The 20,592-nt window shown below is 38.0% G+C and overlaps 1 protein-coding gene across 1 annotated transcript in view; it reads left to right on the top strand.

Annotated features, from left to right (window-relative positions):
* Positions 1-20,592, top strand: part of SLC38A11 (solute carrier family 38 member 11) — a 52,291-nt gene that overhangs the window by 18,090 nt on the left and 13,609 nt on the right. Inside the window, exons 8-9 of the mRNA XM_036858366.1 lie at positions 17,268-17,338; positions 18,007-18,168. Coding sequence (XP_036714261.1) covers positions 17,268-17,338; positions 18,007-18,168 — 233 coding nt within the window. The remainder of the gene's footprint in view (positions 1-17,267; positions 17,339-18,006; positions 18,169-20,592) is intronic.

Below are 20,592 nucleotides of genomic sequence, written 5' to 3'. Positions count from 1 at the left end.
TCTTTGAAATTTCTCTAATAACAGGGATTATTTAGTTAACTCTTTCAATATTTAAATATTAAGGAAGTGTGTTTTTTAATACTGTGCTGCCTTTTATTTCTGTTTGAATACTACTGCAAACAACTTCTGTTTGTCCAGATTTACAATCAGGCTAATCAAATCCCATGTTTAGGGGCTGGCATAGTAGCTAGTCAGGCAGGCTTTTCTCTGAAAATATGACAGCCGCGAACGCTTATAATCCATAAAACATGAGAAATTCAATACTCCATGTGCGTTTTTCCTCATTTTTTTGTTCAGATGAATGATCAGAAACCCTGTACTTTTTCATAGGGCTTTTAAAGTGGTATTTGAAAAAGATCTTTAAACCCAGTATCAGAAAAGAGGAAGGTCTGCAATGGCGACTGGTATTGACCTTGTTACTATGGAAACACCTTTGTAGTGGTTGTGTTTTAAAAATAAAACATACAATTCAATTTCCTTTTCCATAACTCATAGGGCCATAAACTCTGCTTTTTGATATGATTTCAAATATCTCACAGTCCAATGACTTTCATTTCTTTTTGGAAATAATGTTCAGTTTTATTGTGTTTTCTAACCTTTTGCTTTCTAAAAACTGAGGTGGCAAGGCAATCTAATTGCTTTCCAGAAAGTGTGCTAGTATCAAAATGCAATAACACATTTCTCCCATTTTTTTTCAAACTACAATCAGAGGCATTATCACTGTGAAAACCTTCATTCTGTGCCTCATTAATATTCAATTCTTTACATTCAGGATGGAAATGATAGCATGCAGTCCAAATTTATAACTAGTCTCCCTTCATATAACATCTCTTTTAGAGCATTTTAATCAATAGTGTAGTGTTCCAAACATAATTTCAAAAAATGTATCTACACTTTTAACAGGTATTTATGCATATAAAATGTGCCTTTTCCAAGGATCTCAATACATACTAGTTTTGTTACCCCTTATTCATTCTAACCCTGGAATTCCACAGTTATAGCTATATATAAAGAGGAACTAGAGGGGATTAAAGAAGGATCAGAAAAAAATGGGTAAAGACAAAGGAATAGTGCATATTTGAAAAGGGAATGATTAGTTCTGGCAAATACCAGCCACTGATTTTTTTTTGATGATGCATAAATTATTGCCTTTTTTGTTGCAAACGACAACAACCATAGAACCATAACTGGTTGAGGCAAGAGAGAATTTATTGACTCACACAGCTATAAAGTTCAAGGCTATTTCTGTTATTAGGTTTGGTTGGACTTAGGAGCTCAGTCAACAAAATCATAGTTTTTCTTTTTTTATCCTTTGGCTTCATATCCTATTTTGGCTCTAGTTTCTGAAAGACTTTCCCCTCATTGTGACAAGATGGCAATGGCAATCTTAGCCTACATCTATTCAAGTCCAAGTCCATAAAAATAAAAAGAGCTTTCTCTCTTATTTTACCTCAAACCTCACTTCCAGTATTAGTTCTGATTGGCTCTAGTGAGGACCCATGACGCTCATGCCTTGTATTGAGTTGCTTATGTTTATGTTACATGCCTACCTTTGAAGCTAAGGATGGGATCAGCTCAACTAAAGCACATAGACTATGAGCAGAGGAAAAGGTATCCCAAAGGAAATCAAGGCAATGATGATGCCACGAGAAGAGGGAGTAGACTTTGCGTGGTGTAAACTACAGATGTCCACTTGAGGTGACAGGAGGTTACTGGTGACCTTCAGGAGTTTCAATCAAATGATATAGGTGGAAGGTAGCTTAGAGAGAATTAAGATCTAAGTGAATTTGGCCAAAAAAAAAAAAACAAAACCCTTTTGTTTATTAAGAGCCTCAATGAATGAAAATCTCAGGACAAAACAGTGGCTTAAGGCAGTAAGAAGTCTAAAAAATACCATTTTTACCATGGGAGATATGGAACATGTTATAGACCAAGGCAGAAGATGGAGTGAAAGTCCCCCAGGAGATCTTGAAAAGTTGGAATTCATGATATAGAGTGCTCCTTGGAGAGGATTGAAGTAATGAGATAATGAAAATGATCTTAGGACATTAAAAATTTCATACAAAAACATTCTCTGGCAAAGAAAATGTTCCTAAGGCTGCTTCCATGCTAACAAAATTTGCTCAAAATTTGTTCCATGCTAACAAAATTTGCTCAAATACCATTTGACTCTGTTCTGTAGCACTGCTAGAGCTAGTGTTATGTTTTCCCAGACCAGTTGCTGACATGAAGCAACAAATAGAACCATCATCTGACTTGAGTCTGCATGAAAATAGAAAAAAACAGCTGTAAGACAATATGTTCTCCGAGAAGATCAGTCCAGTCCCTGTGTCAGTGGAGCTGGAGGAGCAGCCTAGGTGGCTCGGTGTTAAGGATTCATCCCACTCATCATCAATTATTTTTTATAAATGGCTGCCTTAGTGAAGTGTGCTACCTGTGTGTTATTTCCGATTAGAAGCCAGACTGGTCTGTGGTACAGATTAACAACCAAAGAGCAAAAATCGAGTCGCCTGTTCTTTCAGCTAATAAGCATTTGTTAAATGTCTGGCTTATGCCAGTCCCTCTTTTAGGTCCTGAGGCTGCCAAGATGAGGAAAGCACAGTCCATGACCTCAGATATTTATAGTTTGTGAACGGGGAGAATAGACAGTTAATCTCGATATAATATTTAATAGAATTACGGCAAAACGCAATGGAAACAGGAAGGGCCCTTAGCCCAACCTGGGCAGGCAGGTAATATTTCAAGATAAGACAGTATGTGATCTGCTGTTTTTAAAACAATGTACTGGGATTAGCTGGGTCAAAAAAGGAGAGGAGGGAGGAGTGGGAAGCTACTGTTGGCAGAAGTGAGTGAGGCCCAGAAGTGTGATGTGAATAATGACCTAAAGATTTAACGTTAACAGGAGGTACTTGGAGAAGAAGGACACTGCCACTGGTTGGGGGAACTATCAAAGAACATAAAAGTGCATCCCTTGAGAATTTTCTCAAAAACTCTATCTTGCTTTTATGTTTCTCCTTGAATATATATTTTATCATAGTTTTAACAATGGTCATGTCTCCATATTATCTCTTTTGAAAAACTGCCGAATATGGTGCTTTCCTGATCTACTGACCTCTGCTCTCTCATCGCCACCACCTATACAGCTTCTGTGTTAAGGAAGTAACTAGAATGTTGGTGATTCTGAGTTGAAACTTTTGCTAGAGTGAACAAAGAAATGATCGTAGAGGGGTTGGTAGAGACCAACATGGAAGGAAATCTTTACATGTAGTGCCAAGAAAGTTGGATTTGTTCTTTAGTTGATGGGACATTGAAAGTTCTTCAGCAGGACAGTAACACAGCAAGTCTTCATTTTGGACTTCCCGCACCGCAGAGGTGAGGATAGATGGGGGTTAAAGGCCTGGGAGGAGGCTATCTGTAGCAAGCATCCAGGCAAAAGACAACTGGAACAGTATAAAGGCAAGGTTGGCAGAAAAGGAAAGGGAAAAGAGGACGGTGTTGCCAAGGTTTCCAGCTTGGACAACCAGAATTGTAGATGGTCCAGAACTCACCACCAAAAGGAGAAAATGAAAAAGTCTGTTCATCCAGTAAGCATTTGCTAAATGCTTGGGAACAGCAAGGAAAAACCCCAGCTTCTTTTAAGTTGTTAACCAGGATAAAAAAGGAAGCAGGTCTGGAAAAAACATAAGTTTTTAATTTTAATATCGATTTTGAGTAACCCTTGGGGTGGAGAGAGAGGAAAAAGAAGTTTTGGAAATGCAAGTTCGGAGTTTAGGGAGAGTCTGATATGTACAGGATTGTACAGGGACAGCATATAATAATAAGGTGGGGAATTCCCTGCCGGTCCAGTGGTTGGGACTCTGCGCTTCCACTGTTGGGGGGGAGGGAGGGGGGCACGGGTTCGATCCCTGGTCGGGGAACTGGGATCCCACATGCCGCATGGCACAGCCAATAATAATAATAATAATAATAATAATAATAATGAGGAGAGGTACGACCCAAGTAGAACCCCAATGGTAAATACAATTGACCCTTGAACAACATGCGTTTGAACTGCTCGGGTCCATTTATTTGCGAATTTTTTCTCAATAGTAAATACTGCAGTACTACACAATCACAATTGGTTGAATCCACGAATGCGAAACTCAGAATGGGAGGGTCAACTATAAGTTATACTTGGATTTTCGACTGCTCTGAGGGTCAGTGCCCCGAAGCCCTGCATTGTTCAAGGGTCAACTACCATCATCTGGAGCTCACATCTGAAATTACATTTATTTTAATATAAACCTTGAGCACTTGCGTTTAAAAACAAAAGGATCAGTTTTGATGTTTAGAGCGATACCCAGGAAGAATGTTCCTGAATAGCTGTATGTGTTCATGTGGACCACAGCTGTCTATAGAACAGACTCAGAAGAAAAGCGAGCTGGGAGCCAGGAAATGGCAGAGAGCTGTCAGCTGATGCGGAGCTAGGGAAGTGGGCAGATCTGCTTATGTCACTAATAGCTTGGGGTGTGACAGGAAACGTGGAGCCTTTGTGTGCCAGGCAGAGCACTTAACTCCCAGATGTATCTGGTTGAAGAGGTTAATATGTAAGGCTCTCTTAACAAAAACGCAGGCTCCGCTGAGATTGTATGATTTGGAAGGTGCCTGTGTTTAGCTGAAAAGAGTTTGGTCAGGTACAACAGGCACATGTGGTGTCCGATCCTCCTGATCGGAGGTCAGATGTTCTGGTGATCAGAAGCAATCCCTATGCAGCTTGTTTTCTCCAGTCTGTGAAGACTGGAGATGTATTTGGTGGGACTTGCTTCCTACTTGCTTATTACTACAAATCTGCCGTTATAAAGATAAGGAAAAGTATGTCTTTCAAAATAGGATGCAAAACCTGAATCCAAGAACCCAAACTGAGATAATTTTGCAAAATGAATTTAAGCCCCCAAACCCTCCCCACCTCGCACACATAAGGAAGAGGCTTCTAAAAATTTTATAACTAAGCATGTCTGGATTTTTCAGAGTAAGAGAAGCAATCATTCTTGTAAAAGTATTTGCAAACTGCTACAAGCCAATCTGTATTTCTGTCAGTATTAAAATATGTTAAAACACTGGAAGCATTGCTTCTTAAATGATCTGAACCTTATAATAAACCTTCATTATGTTGCCATGATTTATTTGAAGTTTTGTAAGACATTTTAAAAGATCCTCCCTCTTCCCAATATTGCTTTCATTTGGATTTATTTTTCTCAAAAGAATATTCACATATTTTTACAACATCAAATATTACAAATTGCTTTTAATGAAATAGAGCTGCCTCCTACCAAATCCTTTCCTATTTCAGCTGTATCTTTTGGCATTTACATTTTTACTTCTAGGTAATGTGCTTGTAACTGCTATTTCTGGATTCTCACTGTTGTCATATAGTAGATGAGGATTTAGCTCTTTCAAATTATTTTTCTTCTTCTTCCATATCATAATACGTGAAGACTTAACACAAGTTTCAAAATTAGTTATATTTCCCTTCTGGTACATTTTTTTCTAGAATCAAGACTTGCTTTTAGTTTTGTTTTTAATCATGTTTAGTTGGATGTTCAGTTTAGCTTTAAAAAAAAAATTTTTGATTTTTTCAAAGCAGTTTTAGGTTCACAGCAAAGTTGAGAGAGCGGTACAGAGGTTTCCCACAAATGCCCTGCCCCACACGTGCATAGGCTCACCCATTATCAACATCTCCTACTAGAGTGGTACATTGGTGACAGTTGATGAATCTAAGTTAGTCCATCATAATCACCCAAAGTCCATAGTTTACATTAGAGTTCACTCTTGGTATTGTACATTCTGTGGGTTTGGACAAATGTGTAATGACATGTATCCATAATTATATCATCATACAGTGTATTTTCACTGCCCTAAAAATCCTATGTGTTTCCTCTATTCATCCCTTCTCCCCCACCCCTAACCACTGGCAACTACTGATCTTTTTACTGTCTCCACAGTTTTGCCTTTTCCAGAATGAAATACAGTTGAAATCATATAGTATGTAGCCTTTTCAGAATGGCTTCTTACACTTAGTAATATGCATTTAAGGTTCGTTCCTGTTTTTTCGTGGCTTGATAGCTCAGCTCTTTTTAGTACTGGGTAATATTCTATCATCTGGATGTACCAGAGTTTATTTATCCATTCACCTTCTGAAGGCCATCTTAGTGGCCTCCAAGTTCTGGTAATTATGAAGAAAGCTGCTATAAACATCGGTGTGGCAGGTTTTTCTGTGGATCATATGTTTTCAGATTCTTTGGGTAAACACCAAGCAATGTGATTGCTGGATCCTATGATAAGAGTATGTTTAGTTTTATAAGAAACCATCAAACTGTCTTCCAAAGTAGCTGTACCAGTTTGCATTTCCACTAGCAAAGAATGAGGGTTCGTATTGCTCCACATCCTCACCAACATTTGGAGTTGTCAGTGTTCTAGATTTTGGCCAGTCTAATGGCTGTACTTTTTTTTTTCTTTCTTTCAAGGTGTGTAGTGGTATCTCAGTGTTTTTTTGTTTTTTTTTTTTAATAAATTTATTTATTTTGTTTATTTATTTTTGGCTGTGTTGGGTCTTCGTTGCTGCGTGCGGGCTTTCTCTAGTTGCAGTGAGCGGGAGCTACTCTTCATTGCAGTGTGTGGGCTTCTCATTGCGGTGGCTTCTCTCGTTGTGGAGCACAGGCTCTAGGCACGCGGGCTTCAGTAGTTGCGGCATGCAGGCTCAGTAGTTGTGGCTCACGGGCTCTAGAGCACAGGCTCAGTAGTTGTGGCACACGGGCTTAGGTGCTCCACGGCATGTGGGATCTTCCTGGACCAGGGATCGAACCCGTGTCCCCTGCCTTGGCAGGTGGATTCTCAACCACTGCGCCACCAGGGAAGCCCCTCAGTGTTGTTTTAATTTGCACTTCCCTGGTGACATATGGTTTGGAGCATCTTTTCATATGCCTGTTTGCTCTCAGGATCTGTTCTTTGGTGAAGGGTCTATTAGGGGGTCAGTGGATCTTTGGCCATTTTTAAATTGACTTGTTTGTGTTCTTTTTTTTTTTTTTTTAAAGGAATTCATTCATTCATTCATTCATTTATTTATTTATGGCTGTGTTGGGTCTTCGTTTCTGTGCAAGGGCTTTCTCTACTTGTGGCAAGCGGGGGCCACTCTTCATCACGGTGCGCGGGCCTCTCACTATCGCGGCCTCTCTTGTTACGGAGCACAAGCTCCAGACGCGCAGGCTCAGTAGTTCTGGCTCACGGGCTTAGTTGCTCCGCGGCATGTGGGATCTTCCTGGACCAGGGCTCAAACCTGTGTCCCCTGCATTGGCAGGCGGATTCTCAACCACTGTGCCACCAGGGAAGCCCCCTTGTTTGTGTTCTTATTGTTGAGTCTGAAGTGTTCTTGTATATTTTGGAGATAATGAGTCCTTTGTGAAATGTGTCTTTTAAAAATATTTTCTCCTAGTTTAGCTTTTGACTTTGGTTATTTTTGTTACTCCTTTTCCAAATGCTGGAACATATAAGATAATCTACCAATCTTGTTATTTTTCCTGGAGACTTCCTCTCAGAGCCTTTGTCCTCTTGCGCCTTTCTAGATAGAGTGATTTCTCAGTTTGCTGCCCCATGGTCTTTCTAGGACTTCCTTTCACCTCTTTTTTTGTGTTAGACACCCTACTTCCAGTTTCTCATATCTTTCTTTTTTTCTTTGTTTTCTCCTTTTGCTGGAGCATCCTGAGTAGCTTTCTGGTGTGTCTGAGTCCTTTACACACAGGGGTTTAGCAAAGTGAGTTAGCTCTTTCACATGTTTAGCTCCCTCTATGTCGTTGTAACTTAACACCAAGAATAACCCTTAATCTATGTGCATGTGTGTATAGATAGAATCTTAAAAATGTAAAAGCTTAATTTTATACTTTTTTTCCTTTCAAGTCTAAGATGTAATCCAAGTGGTGATTAAATAATCAGGCAATTTGCCTCTCTATCCATTTTAGGTGTCCAATATCTGAAGGTTTAATGAGTGCCCTCTTTTATTCAAACATTGAATTATCTTCCACTGGTGGTAGTCTCCACACCACTGTAGCAAAGTTTATATCAGCACAGAGAAGCTACAGCTTAGCTGGGGAACTGATAGCTGGGCTAAGCTGTATCCTGGAGTGAGGTGAGCAGCTCCAGGTGCCCCAAGATTACCCAAGGGGTTTTCTGCAGCTGGAAGCTGCACTAATTTGGCAGACCCAGTTGTGCAGAAAACTGTATGGGGTATTGTGGGTGGGATGGAATACTGAACACTTATCTGTCAATATCTAAAGCATAAATGAATCTTTTCATCTTTTTCACCGTAATCAAAGCCAAATGGCTGCCCGTTTGGTTGCATGTGTATCATCTGTTATCAAGATTAATTGTTTGCTTATTTAAAATAAGATAGCTTGCCTTTCTCAAGGTCCCTTCATTCTCTAAAAGAATATGAATACCATGATGAAGATTGCATTTCATGAACTTGCAGGTCCTTACACCCAGACTAAGACATGTATTGTTACTTTAGTGGTAACATGAGGAAAGGGAAAAAGAGCAGAACGAGGTCCCATCTAACACTGATTGTCCACTATATACCACACTCTCTCATTCATTTTCTCATGACCTTTGTGTCAGATATACAAAATACAATTAATATCGTCTCTGTTCTACAGCAGAAAACACCAAGACCAGTGTCATTAAGTAGTCTGCCCAAAGTTACCCTGCTAGTATATCATAAAGTTAAAATTTAAATCCTGCAGCGCCAGATGGAGGCACACGCGGTCACTGTGCGCGAGTGGCTGTCCTCCTGGACGCAGGGGGACCCCGCCAGCCCCTCCCTCCCGGGAGATCACGCCAACCCCAGAGGAGACACGGAGCGACACGGTCAGAGCAGGGCCATGAGAGAGGGCTTTGGAATGGTGACCGCCGAGCATCCCCACCCCGAGTGTTTGTAACTGCCCAGAGGAATGTTCTCTTCTCCGTGTTATTTATTTGACTTTGTGCTCTATATTTGTCCAAGAGATGAAAGTTAAGTTTTGCGTTTACCGTTACAAGGAGTAAAATAACAAAACGAGAGTCGAGAATTGATAATAGTCATTTGCAGATCACAACCAGCTTTTCCCACGAAGTGACCAAATCTTAAAAACCTAATTTAGGTCTCAGTGAGACATTTTTGAATGTGTCTGAAGGGTTATTTGCAGAAGGAGGTATCTTAGGCATGAACATAGTCACTGCTCTCGGACGGTCGCTGGTGGAGGAGACATTGCTCGGCTGGGTCCAGTTTCTCACTTTCCTGTCTGATTCAGAAAGAGCTTTACTTCCCTGCAGGAGTGAGACTTCATTTGCACCTTTGGTTTTTATTTTATTTTATTTTGTTTTCAATAGCCGTCTCTCTGTAGAATGTGTATATAAATACCGGAAATCATAATCTAATTTTTAAGGAGTTTATGCTCATATTATTTAAGAATGACCCGAATTGTCTTTTTATTAATTGCCTTTTGAAAACCTGCAGTTAGGAAGTAATGTACATGTAGGATTTAGGAATATCAGTCAGAAAATTATATTTTAAGAAATGTAATTATTTTATTTACCTTCTAAAGCCAAATATTCTTAGGCAGAAGTTATGTTTTTTTTTTTTAAACTGTACTTTTGTCTTTAATTCAAGAAGTAATTCTCTTTTTTTTTAAATTTATTTATTTATTTATTTTTGGCTGTGTTGGGTCTTCGTTTCTGTGCGAGGGCTTTCTCTAATTGCGGCAAGCGGGGGCCACTCTTCATCGCGGTGCCCACTCTTCATCGCGGTGCCCGGGCCTCTCACTATCGCGGCCTCTCTTGTTGTGGAGCACAGGCTCCAGACGCGCAGGCTCAGTAATCATGGCTCATGGGCCCAGTTGCTCCGCGGCAGGTGGGATCTTCCCAGACCAGGGCTCGAACCTGTGTGCCCTGCATTGGCAGGCAGATTCTCAACCACTGCGCCACCAGGGAAGCCCTCTCTGTTGTTTTAGTTTCACTTTATTTTGAGGGTCTTTCCTTGTTATGAGTGCACAATGCCCACCTGTTTGACCCCTGGCCCTGCATGGCCTCACTCACCTTGGCCGACCCCCGGGCAGGCCTGGTGGCCACCAGGACGCCCACACAGACACCACGGTCAGCACACGCTGACCTGATGCGTGAGGCGTGGGGCGAGGCCTGAAGAGAGGAGGGGAGGGGAAGCGAGGAGGAGGAGCAGGGCCAGGGCTCCCACAGGCTCCAAACCAGGGAGCAGGGCTTCCCCAGGCCTCACACTTCTTTGCCCTTGTGTGGCAATGTCCACCAGCGCCTGTGTGGTCATCAAGAGATATGCTGGCCTCTGTGTGGTGACAGCCTTCAGAAGGGTGAGAAGGCCCTTGACCCTCTCATCTGGAGAGCAGCGAAAGGGGCAGGTCAGCATGAGAGGGTCTTCCGAGGCTTATTTGAAATCAGACACCCCAGGTGTGTGAGGTCCCACCTAGAATGACTGTGAGCCTCGAGGTGTGTAAGCTTGCCCCTAGTTTGCTAAGATGATCTAAAATAATGTTTACCGTTCCAAGTTAGAGAAGAGAGAGCGAGAGAACGGGTCTGTGCGGCCCCCTGTGCAGGTCGGCTGGTCTGAAGATGAAGTCTGCCGTGTTACTGATCAGGCCAGACACACTCGTGTCAGCGCATCACCTGGGTCTCTCTTGTGCAGAAAACAGCATGGTGTTTTTACTCTGCTTGTGTTCTCTCACAGTATGCTGTTAGAAGGTTAATTGATAAGATTAAAGTAGCCTTAATCACAAAGATGTTTAGTGTTTAAAAAAATTCCCCAGCAAGTATTGGAACTTCTAAAATACGTATATCATTTGTACAGGGTTAATCTTGGAAATTATACTTGAAAACTTTATTCTACTCTTCATTTTAAGTTGGAAATCGTTTTTGACAAAATTGTTTTGTACCATTGGAAAAGAAAAATGGTAATTTATGTTCTTAAAAATAAAAAAATTTAAATCCAAATCCACCTGACCCCAGAGCTCATTATTTGTTTCCATTTGAGCTTGCTGTATTCCGTATGTTTTTCCTTAGTCGAGAGAAAGTTCCTTCACAGTGGAAATTAAGTTCATTATTGTTCTAGTTGTCCCTTATTGATAATATTAATCACAGTTTTATCTATAGCCAGCAAATAATCACATTAAATGAAAGGAGCAGGTAGGAGCCAAATGGGGATAAAGAGCTGGTTTATGCATTACTAGGTAACATTAACACTTGCTGAAGAGATGCTATCGACCGCAGTGGACTAACTTCAAAACTGTTGGCTTCCATTGCAAACTCTAGACACACACCAGGAAATGTGGTTGGTTTCAGTTCTCAGGGAAATGAACTTTGACGGCGCCAACAGAAGAATCTAAAACAAAAAGAAACCCGAGAGTAGTTCTTATTTGGGGGTTTCTTCAGAAGAAAATTAGCCTCTCTTTGTACAAAAGAAATACTCCTGAAGAGTTGTATGTTAATATGTTTGATTTTGGAAAATCATTTGAAAACCATTTCCTGTTACAGGTTACTTATTGTGAATTATTCTTTAAAATTAAAAAAAAGGAAAGTGCTCAAACTATAATTTAATCACTTTGTAATAACAGATTAGTCTTTACTTGATTCATATTTAATAATATTTCAATATGACTACTGTGTACTGTGTTTTCCCCCTATGTCTGTATTCATAATGACAGTTTTGATTTGTTTCTCCCAGTTTGTTATTTTTTTGCTTTCTTCATCTTCTTTTTCTTTTCTTCTTCTTGTTTTTTTCTTTCTCAAATTCTCTGGTAGCCATGGTTCTTTATAAGTTAACAAAGTGTTATTCTTGTCTACTGTTACACTCATCTCCTTTCTTCTACTTGCCTCTCAGGAAGTTCAGTTGGTAAATAGTAGCTGAAACTTACCGCATAAGCTACACTGCAGGAAAAATAAACCCTCTTTAAGTAATTTCTTTAACTCTTCTAGACCATTAGAAGCTAATTAGGTTTTCTGCAACAAAAGTTACCTATACCACTCCTTTTAGATCTATGTTGTCCAACACAGTAGCAACCAGCCACATATGACTTTTTTATTTTATGATTTTTTATTGAAGTATAGTTAATTGACAATGTTGTGTTAGTTGCAAATGTTAATTTACAGTGTTGTTTACAGCAAAGTGATTCAGTTATACATATAAATGTATATATATAAATATATATATAGTCTCTTTCAGATTTTTTTCCATTATAGGTTATTACAAGATATTGAGTATAGTTCCCTGTGCTATACAGTAGGTCGTTGTTGTTTACCTATTTTATATATAGTAGTGTGTATATATGTTAATCCCAAACTCCTAATTTATCTCCCCCCACATGTGACTATTTAGATTAGGTAAAATTAAGTAGAATTAAAAATTAATTAACTCTAGCCATAATTTTAAATGCTCAGTAGCCACATGTGTATAGTGGTCACCATATTGCACAGCACAGATGTAGAACATTTCCATCAGCACAGAAAGCAATTGTAAGGGAGCAAAATTTGCCATGCCAAAATGTGTCTTTTTGGCAGGTGGATTATTTTGAGCTGAAAACAATCAAGACCCAAAAGACTCAGGAAGTACCTTTGACCTTCTTCCTCACTGCCTAAAAGAATTCAGATAGAGGGATGTTCCTGGAATAGAGCAATCACCAGAGATACCTGCAAAGAATATGTGCTAGGTGTGGTGGAGAAACTTGGCTAGGGCTAGAGATCAGGGTCCACTAAATGTCCTATGTCTCCACATGGCCCAGCAGACATTTCTTTACCAAACATTTACTTTTCCATCTTCATGTGAATTGCCTTCCTCCCCTTCAAAGTCCCAAACCACTACCCCCAACATCCTTGTTTGTCTTTAGCTAAAGATGGTATTTAAGGTGAGGGTTTTGGCCATTTTGGCGAGTTACTCAGTTCCCCTGGGTCTCTCCCATGTATACCTGTCATTAAACTTCTGTTTGATTTTCTCCTGTTAACCTGTCTCATGTCAATTTAACTCTTAGAGCAGCCAGAAGAACCTAGAATAGCGGAAAATGTCTTCCTCCCCAACACAGTATTGTATGCTGCTATTCTAGATTATCATACAGAATAAAAAATATTTGACCTCTTTGTTTTGTCTTTTTCTCTGCAGCATTTCCAGTGGTCATAACACTGATTGCCACATTGGTAGTGTTCAGCAAATATTTGTTGAAAATTGAATGATTTGAATGACTTTCCAGCAGGAAGAATGTAATTTTAGTTATAAACTATTTATGGAAATTTCAGCTTAAAAATTAAGTTCAAATCCAAAAAAGGTTTCATGTAGAAAATATTGTATAATTATATAAAGTTCAGAAAGCTTTAAATTGGGCTAAATCTTTTTTGAAATAATTTTCTGTATTTGGTTCCAGTCTTTATCGACAATAGACTATCATATTTAAAAGTCAATTTACTTCTCTTTCCATAGCAGTAACTATAATTCTTAAGTTGGATTCGTTTTTCTTTTCCCAGACATAACTATTATTCTTAAGTTGGTTTGAATCATTCCTGTTCATGCTTTTATACTTATACTATGCACTTATGTATTGGCAATAGTATTAGTATTGATTAGTATGTTTGTAAAATATACATAAATAATCACTATGGTAAAAAAAATGTACATTCTCTAATATAACTCACTTTTTTTCCCTCAATATTGTATTCAGTATATTTCCATTTTGATAAAATTAGCACTGGGTGACTTTTTAATTGCTCTACAGCATACATTCTGATGGTTTAGAGATTTAGAAATGTAATTGTTTGCTTATAAGCTTTGAGTACCTTAAACTTTACTAGATATTGCCAAGATCTTCTCCAAACTGTTTTACAGTTTACAGTTCCCTCCATAATAACTGTATCTTGTCCTAGCAACTTCTCAACATTGCTATTATTGAATTAGGTGTAAAATTTTTTTTTAATGTATTTCATTTTGAGTTTTTCTAATTATGAAGGACGGTGAGCAACATACAGCGTATTTGTTGGCCATTCTCATTTCCTTTTCTGTCAATTACCTGTTGTCTATTGTTCATTGGAATATCTTTTTATTATGATATGCAGTAGCATTTAATATACACTGGATAATAACCCTTTCTTGGTTATATGCAAGAAACATTTCATCTCCCAATTTTTAGCTTTTATTTTTTAACTTTGAATATGGATTATTTTATTATACAGACATTTTATATTAATATTTACCTTCCATTGATTTTATCAGGTTTATCAATTTTTACCTTTATGGTTTTTGCCTTTATAGGTTTAAAACAGTCTCTCCTCCATCGATATTATGTTTTATTCTTTGAAATTAAATATTAATTTGGAGAGAATTGACATCTACATGATATTGAGTCTTTCCATTCATAAATATGGATATGGTATATCTCTCCATTTGTTTGTCTTTCAATAAAATTATGTCATGCCATTAATATTATGCATATCTTTAAAAATATTTAGTGTTTTTGTTGTCACTGCCATTTAAAAAACATTTTAACTGGTTCTTTTTTGTATACATCAACCCTATTAATTTTTGTATATTGAGCTTGTATCCAGTGAAGTTGCTGAATGCTCTTATTAATTTCCAATAGCTTGTCAGTAGATTCCCCTGAATTTTCTGTGTACATAATTATATTGTGTCCAAATAATTTATCACTTTCCAATGATTACATATCTTATCACTCAGTCTTATTTTATTGCATTAGCTAGGAGTTCCAATAGTATATTCTGAAAGCAGTGATAGTGGACATCCTCATCTAGTTTCTGCCTTTAATTGTAATATTTCTAACTTTTCACTTTTAAATATGTCACTTGCTATAGGTTTTGGTATATATTCCTTATTAGGTTAAGGAAGTTCTACTTTAATAATAGCGTGCTTAGCATGCTTGTCAAAATAAATACTGGATTGTACGCTTTTCTACCTATTTTGAAATGGTCAGTCATAAGCTTTTTTCTCCATTAATCTGTTAATGTGATGACTTATACTAATAGATTTTTCTATTACTGAACTACTCTTGCTCTTATTGGAAAAAACTCTTCTTAGACATGATTTTTTTCTTAAACATTGCTTGATTGCATTTGATAATATTTCACTTTCTATTTCAGCATCTATATTCTAAAGTCAGAGCAGTCTGTAACTTCATTTTCTCACCCACACTGAGTATCAAGATTTCATAAAATATACCAAGAAACTTTCTCTTTTCTTTTTTCTGTGGAACCATTTTTCTGGAACTCAATCCCAGGCTAATTTACAAAAGGTTGGAAAACCATATTCAATGTCTCTTTCCTTCTCTTTATCTAGATTTGGACACACATTTTTTCCTATCTGTAACATGTTTTTGGTATTTTCCATCTTGTAAAATCAGCATCATTAGCTGAACACAGAAAATCCAAAATCATCGTAGGTACTATTTCACACTCCATCTTATCTAGGAATATCAAGGAACCATATGGACCAGGAAAAACCTTTTAAACTTAAATGAAAGAAGAAAAATAAAAATAAAACTCCTACCTTTTCATTACTAATAAAAGAGTTAAAAAGTAGGGCACCACCACAATCTGTACTGAAAGGAAAAATGAATATTATTCACCTGGAAATACCCTACCAGGGAAAGTAGATCATTTAAAACATATTAGAAAGTTAAAAATCTTCAAGCTTCTACAATTGTTAGTGCTGCCTTTTCTCAAAAAAATGTTTAAGGACTGTGGACAAAATTTGTATTTTTCCACATTAACATTGGAATTTGACAGATATGCTGCTGTCGGTAATGTTCACTGCGATGAGTAGTGGAAGCAGCAGGTGGCAGCAGCTCCCACTCAACAAACTATGGGATTCTGAGCAAGCAGTGTAACAGCAGGAGGCCTCCCTTGCATTGCTCCTTAGTTCGTGTCTGTAATGTTCATTTCAAATATGGAAAGAAGTAATATAATGCATAAATCCCACTAACTTTGACAAAACAGATGAGACATTTTTGTGTCTACAATGAGAATGAATAACAAACTTAGGAAATAGATGGATTTATACCTAGTGCCTTTATGCTTTCTAGGACCCTTCTTCCCTGTCCCCCTCTTCTATCTTACGCCTTTTTTGGGTCTCACTGAAGCCTTTCCTTTTCAGGGAAGCTGGCCATACTTTTGGACATTTGCTACCTTCTATTAAATGAAACTATAATAATAACAATGTTAATACATAAGCTGATAATACCAGTGACCATTTATTGAATACTTACTGTATGCTAGGCTCTCTTCCAAAGTTTTACTTTTTTTCTTATTTAATTTACACAATAACTCAGTGAATTTGGTACTATTATAATTATCCTCATTTTATAGATATCGAAACTGAAGCACAGAAAGGTTAAGTACTTTGCCTAAGATCACATATAATAAGTGGATGGGGCCAGAAGATCACACAGGCTGTCTGACCTTGGAGCCTGTGCAGAGACGTATTCAAGCTATTTAAAGTGCATATATTTCTAAAACCTCTTTGAGAAGTGTATATACAGGTGGGAATTTGAGGCAACTGGCAGTTCAGTAAGGAAGAGACTGACAGACCAAAGAGACGGATCTCAACTTCTTTACTTACTGTTTGTGGAAGCTTGACCAGATATGTCACCACCCAGAGCTTGACTTTCCTAGTGCATTAAATGGTGATAATAATACTTAAGTGTTATTGTGAAGATTGAGATAGCATAGGATAGTTCCTAGAACATAGTTAAGTACCTTTTCAATTAATATTAGTTCAAGCCTACCTTTCTCAATAAAGTGTAGTGCCAACTGTGAATTTCCCATGGGTAGGATGAACCTGGAAGAGTTAAAGGGAAATAAAGGGCAACATTGATTAACTGAGGAAGAACTTTGCATTATTAATGTTTGAATCTCCCTCAACAAGTATCTCAAATGATGAGTGCATAACAAATGTTTGTTGTTAAATTGATAAGTAGATAAAGTCACAGAGTTAAGTGGTCCATTTTAAATATGTAAAACTAGAGTCTCTCCAAGTCATTGGCATGCATTTTCAAGGACTGAGGTTAACAGTAACATTGGTATTCCTGGGAAATTTATTTACAATTTAAAAAAGATGAATGGGAGCCCCTTATTAATTTCTGACTTAAAGATGTTCAATTTATAGTGTGACATCATTTCTTGTTTTCTTTTATGCTTATGCTTGCATTTGTTTACTCATTCGTCAAATTAACTGATTTGTCTTCTAGACCAAAAACAGAAGATGCCTGGACATTTGCAAAGCCCAGTGCTATTCAGGCTGTTGGTGTAATGTCGTTTGGTGAGTAGATAGTTTCCAAGGCCCTTTCTCAATATGGAGTCTTCTGTACCATGAAAAAGTGCTGTTTCATATTTGTGTCTGGAGAGCAGATGTCCTAAGTTTTAGACTTCCCATTAGCAGCATATGATCCAGTTTGTGCCAACATAAAATTAGGCTCAGACTTTTCTCACTCATCACCAGAATTTGCTTCAATTTGGACAAGTCTCTTCCTCATGCAGAAAACTCATTTAAGTCTTCTTGTTTCTTAACTTGAAAATCTAGCAAGTGTTATGGACTTCTTCAAAACCTTGCACACAAAGTATTGTGAATTGGCCCTCTAAAGTTACTCTGTTATATCCCAGATGGGAAAGGAAGCTCTGGACTGAAAGTATGGTGTTGTTTAGATTTCCTTTAAGATTGGAAAGGCCACTGGGAAATGGGAGAGAAAGTTGGACAGGCCTGGTATATATCAAGAGTGACATGAGGAGAATATAAGCCTAATGCAAATGAAATTTCTCATTCCTACAGCTGTTAGAAAGAAAGATTATTTCTGACATATTTAGTAAATTAGTATATTTGAACTTCAGTTCATTAGTATTTCAAAGTAGCATACATCTCTGAATTTTCAGAAGGAAAGGGAGAACTATGGTGCTTGCTTTAATAATGCTTTTTTTTTTCTTGTATTGCAGCATTTATTTGCCACCATAACTGCTTCTTAGTTTATGGTTCTTTGGAAGAACCCACAGTAGCTAAGTGGTCTCGCATCATCCATGTGTCCACCTTGATTTCTGTATTTATCAGTATTCTCTTTGCTACATGTGGATACTTGACATTTACTGGCTACACCCAAGGTAAAATGAAAAATTCAGTATTAGCATATTTTGGTGTTCATATGGAGTGGTGCTGTCACTTCTCATTTTAAGTACAATTATACCCAATGTTCTACTTCAGAGTAGAACCCATTCTCTCCTCTACCTTCCTGCCTCTCCTAGTTTTCCTAATTTTCTCCTTTGTAAACTGCTAAGCTTCTTCTGTAGTCCATTCTCCCTCCTTCCATGGTATCACTTTGAAGCACATGAATTCCAGCTTCCCTCTGTACTAGTCCAATGCAGTTTCACTTTCAGGGACACCAATATCCTCCCACTCTTCAAAGCTAACAGTCTTCTTCTTGGTTCTGATTTTCATGGACCTCTCTGAATCACTTAACAGTTCTGTACATTCTTTCTTTCCTCCCGCAGAGAAAAGAGCACTACCATACCATCATTCACTCCCTTAATATTTTTTTCTCTCTGAGTGATTCATCTTTGCTTTCTCCTACCTCCTCTCCCTCTCTCCCCCCAACCCCCATTAACTGGCTCAAGCAAGTTGGCTTTTTTTTCTCTCAACAAATTCTTGGAGATTTTCATTGTTTTAACTCTAGTCCAGAACTTTCTTTTCATCTCCAGCCTCTTGCCTGCAGGACATTTCTACTTAGTTGTTTCACTCTTGCCTTAAACACAAAATACATCTTTCCCACAAAACCAGGGCTTTCCCTCCTTACCCCAACTCTCATCCCAGGACCCCACACTGAATTCATTTCTCTTTTCTTCTGTTCATCCAGGCCCAACAACTGAATGGTCATCTCTTCTACATCCTTGACCCTTACGTTCACTCATCTCTGTAGTGTGAGAGTTAGGGTATTCTGACAGCCTGCTAAATACTGTGATTCATGCATTTCACAGCTTTTGCAGGTCTGTTATCTCATTTGACCTTCAGACAACCCTAGGAAGGTAAGTGGAATAACTAGTTTTACCCCCTGCCTAGAACACAAAGAGGCGGAGTAACTTGCCCAAGCTGGCTGCTGACAAAGTAGAAAACACATCTCCTAACTTTCAGTCCCATTTTCTTTCCATTCCATCTTGTCGTCTACCCCATTTTGGTTACATCTGGCCCATTAAAAACTGTCTCTTAGCCTCTAGTTCTGCTTAGCTTACTTTTCGGATGACACTGAAGTACTCTTGGGTGGGTGGTACATTGTTCCAAATGCAGGTTACAGGTGACTATGATTAAAGGGAGAGATTTCTCAAGAAATAAAGAAGATGGCTTCATAAAAGAGTGATTAATAACATAATCCCAGTGCCATCAAAAATATAATACCTGTGTGTGCCATTAGAGTGCAGTAATGAAGTGACCTTGAAAATCTTGATAAAAATTGTTTCAAAACATTGCCATGTATCACTATTGCTACATAGTTTGCAAAGACAAATAACCTGTAGGCTCCAGTCTGCACAGGACCTTGGTTTTAAATGCCTTTTCTGTAAGACATAAACCCTTTTTCTTAGTCACACCTTCCTGGTGTTTTTATCGTTAGTAATTGTTCAGATATAATTAAGTCTTTATATAACAAAGCTGACAGGTTGGTTTTGGTTTTGGTTGTCTTTTGTTTTTTTCTTTCTTTTCTAGCTATAATTCCCTAAAATACACTTAGACTCAAGATAGAATAAGCTGACGTTGTTTCTTCAGGCCATTTTGCCTTAGGCAAATCTAGTCTTGTTTGTGCACACTGCATGCTTCTTTTCCCTTTCATTACATAAACTCCAGCTTGTGAGGCAGTGAGAACTCTACATTGTTCTTGAATTTCCCAGTGACTTTTGAAAAGGTGCAGGGCCTGTTTTTTAGTGGAGGTTAGTGAACAGGGAGCTTTGGTCCTTTTTTCTCAGAGTGTTGGAACCCTTTCAATCAACCTTGGATGAACCTCTGCCACTACTGCTTTGTGATTTAATCTCCTTCTGCCCAAAAGGAACACTAAAAAGTAATGTACATTTACTCCAATTAACAGGGGGAGGGGAAAAGAGTCACTTAAAGTAAGTCTTGGGAAGAGGCAGGTCATTTAGTCTTTTAATGAAAAAAAAAGTACAGAAGTATTATTATTTAGTTTTCTTTGTAAACAGTGTGGTAGTGTGTGACTTTTATCTAATTTTCTATTCAGTCTAATTGAAAAATGTGACCAACATTTTAAAATGTAAGCATGTTATATTTAGGAAATAAACAGTCTCAAATATTCTTTGTTTCTATATTGGGAAACTTTTTGCTGACATTATCTGTGCCCTCATTAGATCCCTGCATTTCCTCACAGGTGTCTAAGAAAATACAGTCTCTAAATAAGAATTGGTTCAATGTATATATGGTCCATCGTTTAGTTTGGAACTAATTAAATATAATACTCTGCCTGGGAAATAACCATATTTTCACAGTTTTGAATCAGTGCATTTACCTTGGGCTCATCAGATACCGTG

This window comes from Balaenoptera musculus, chromosome 7 (genome assembly GCF_009873245.2).
Source record: "Balaenoptera musculus isolate JJ_BM4_2016_0621 chromosome 7, mBalMus1.pri.v3, whole genome shotgun sequence".
NCBI lineage: Eukaryota > Metazoa > Chordata > Mammalia > Artiodactyla > Balaenopteridae > Balaenoptera > Balaenoptera musculus.
This window is presented reverse-complemented; position numbering and strand designations above follow the sequence as displayed.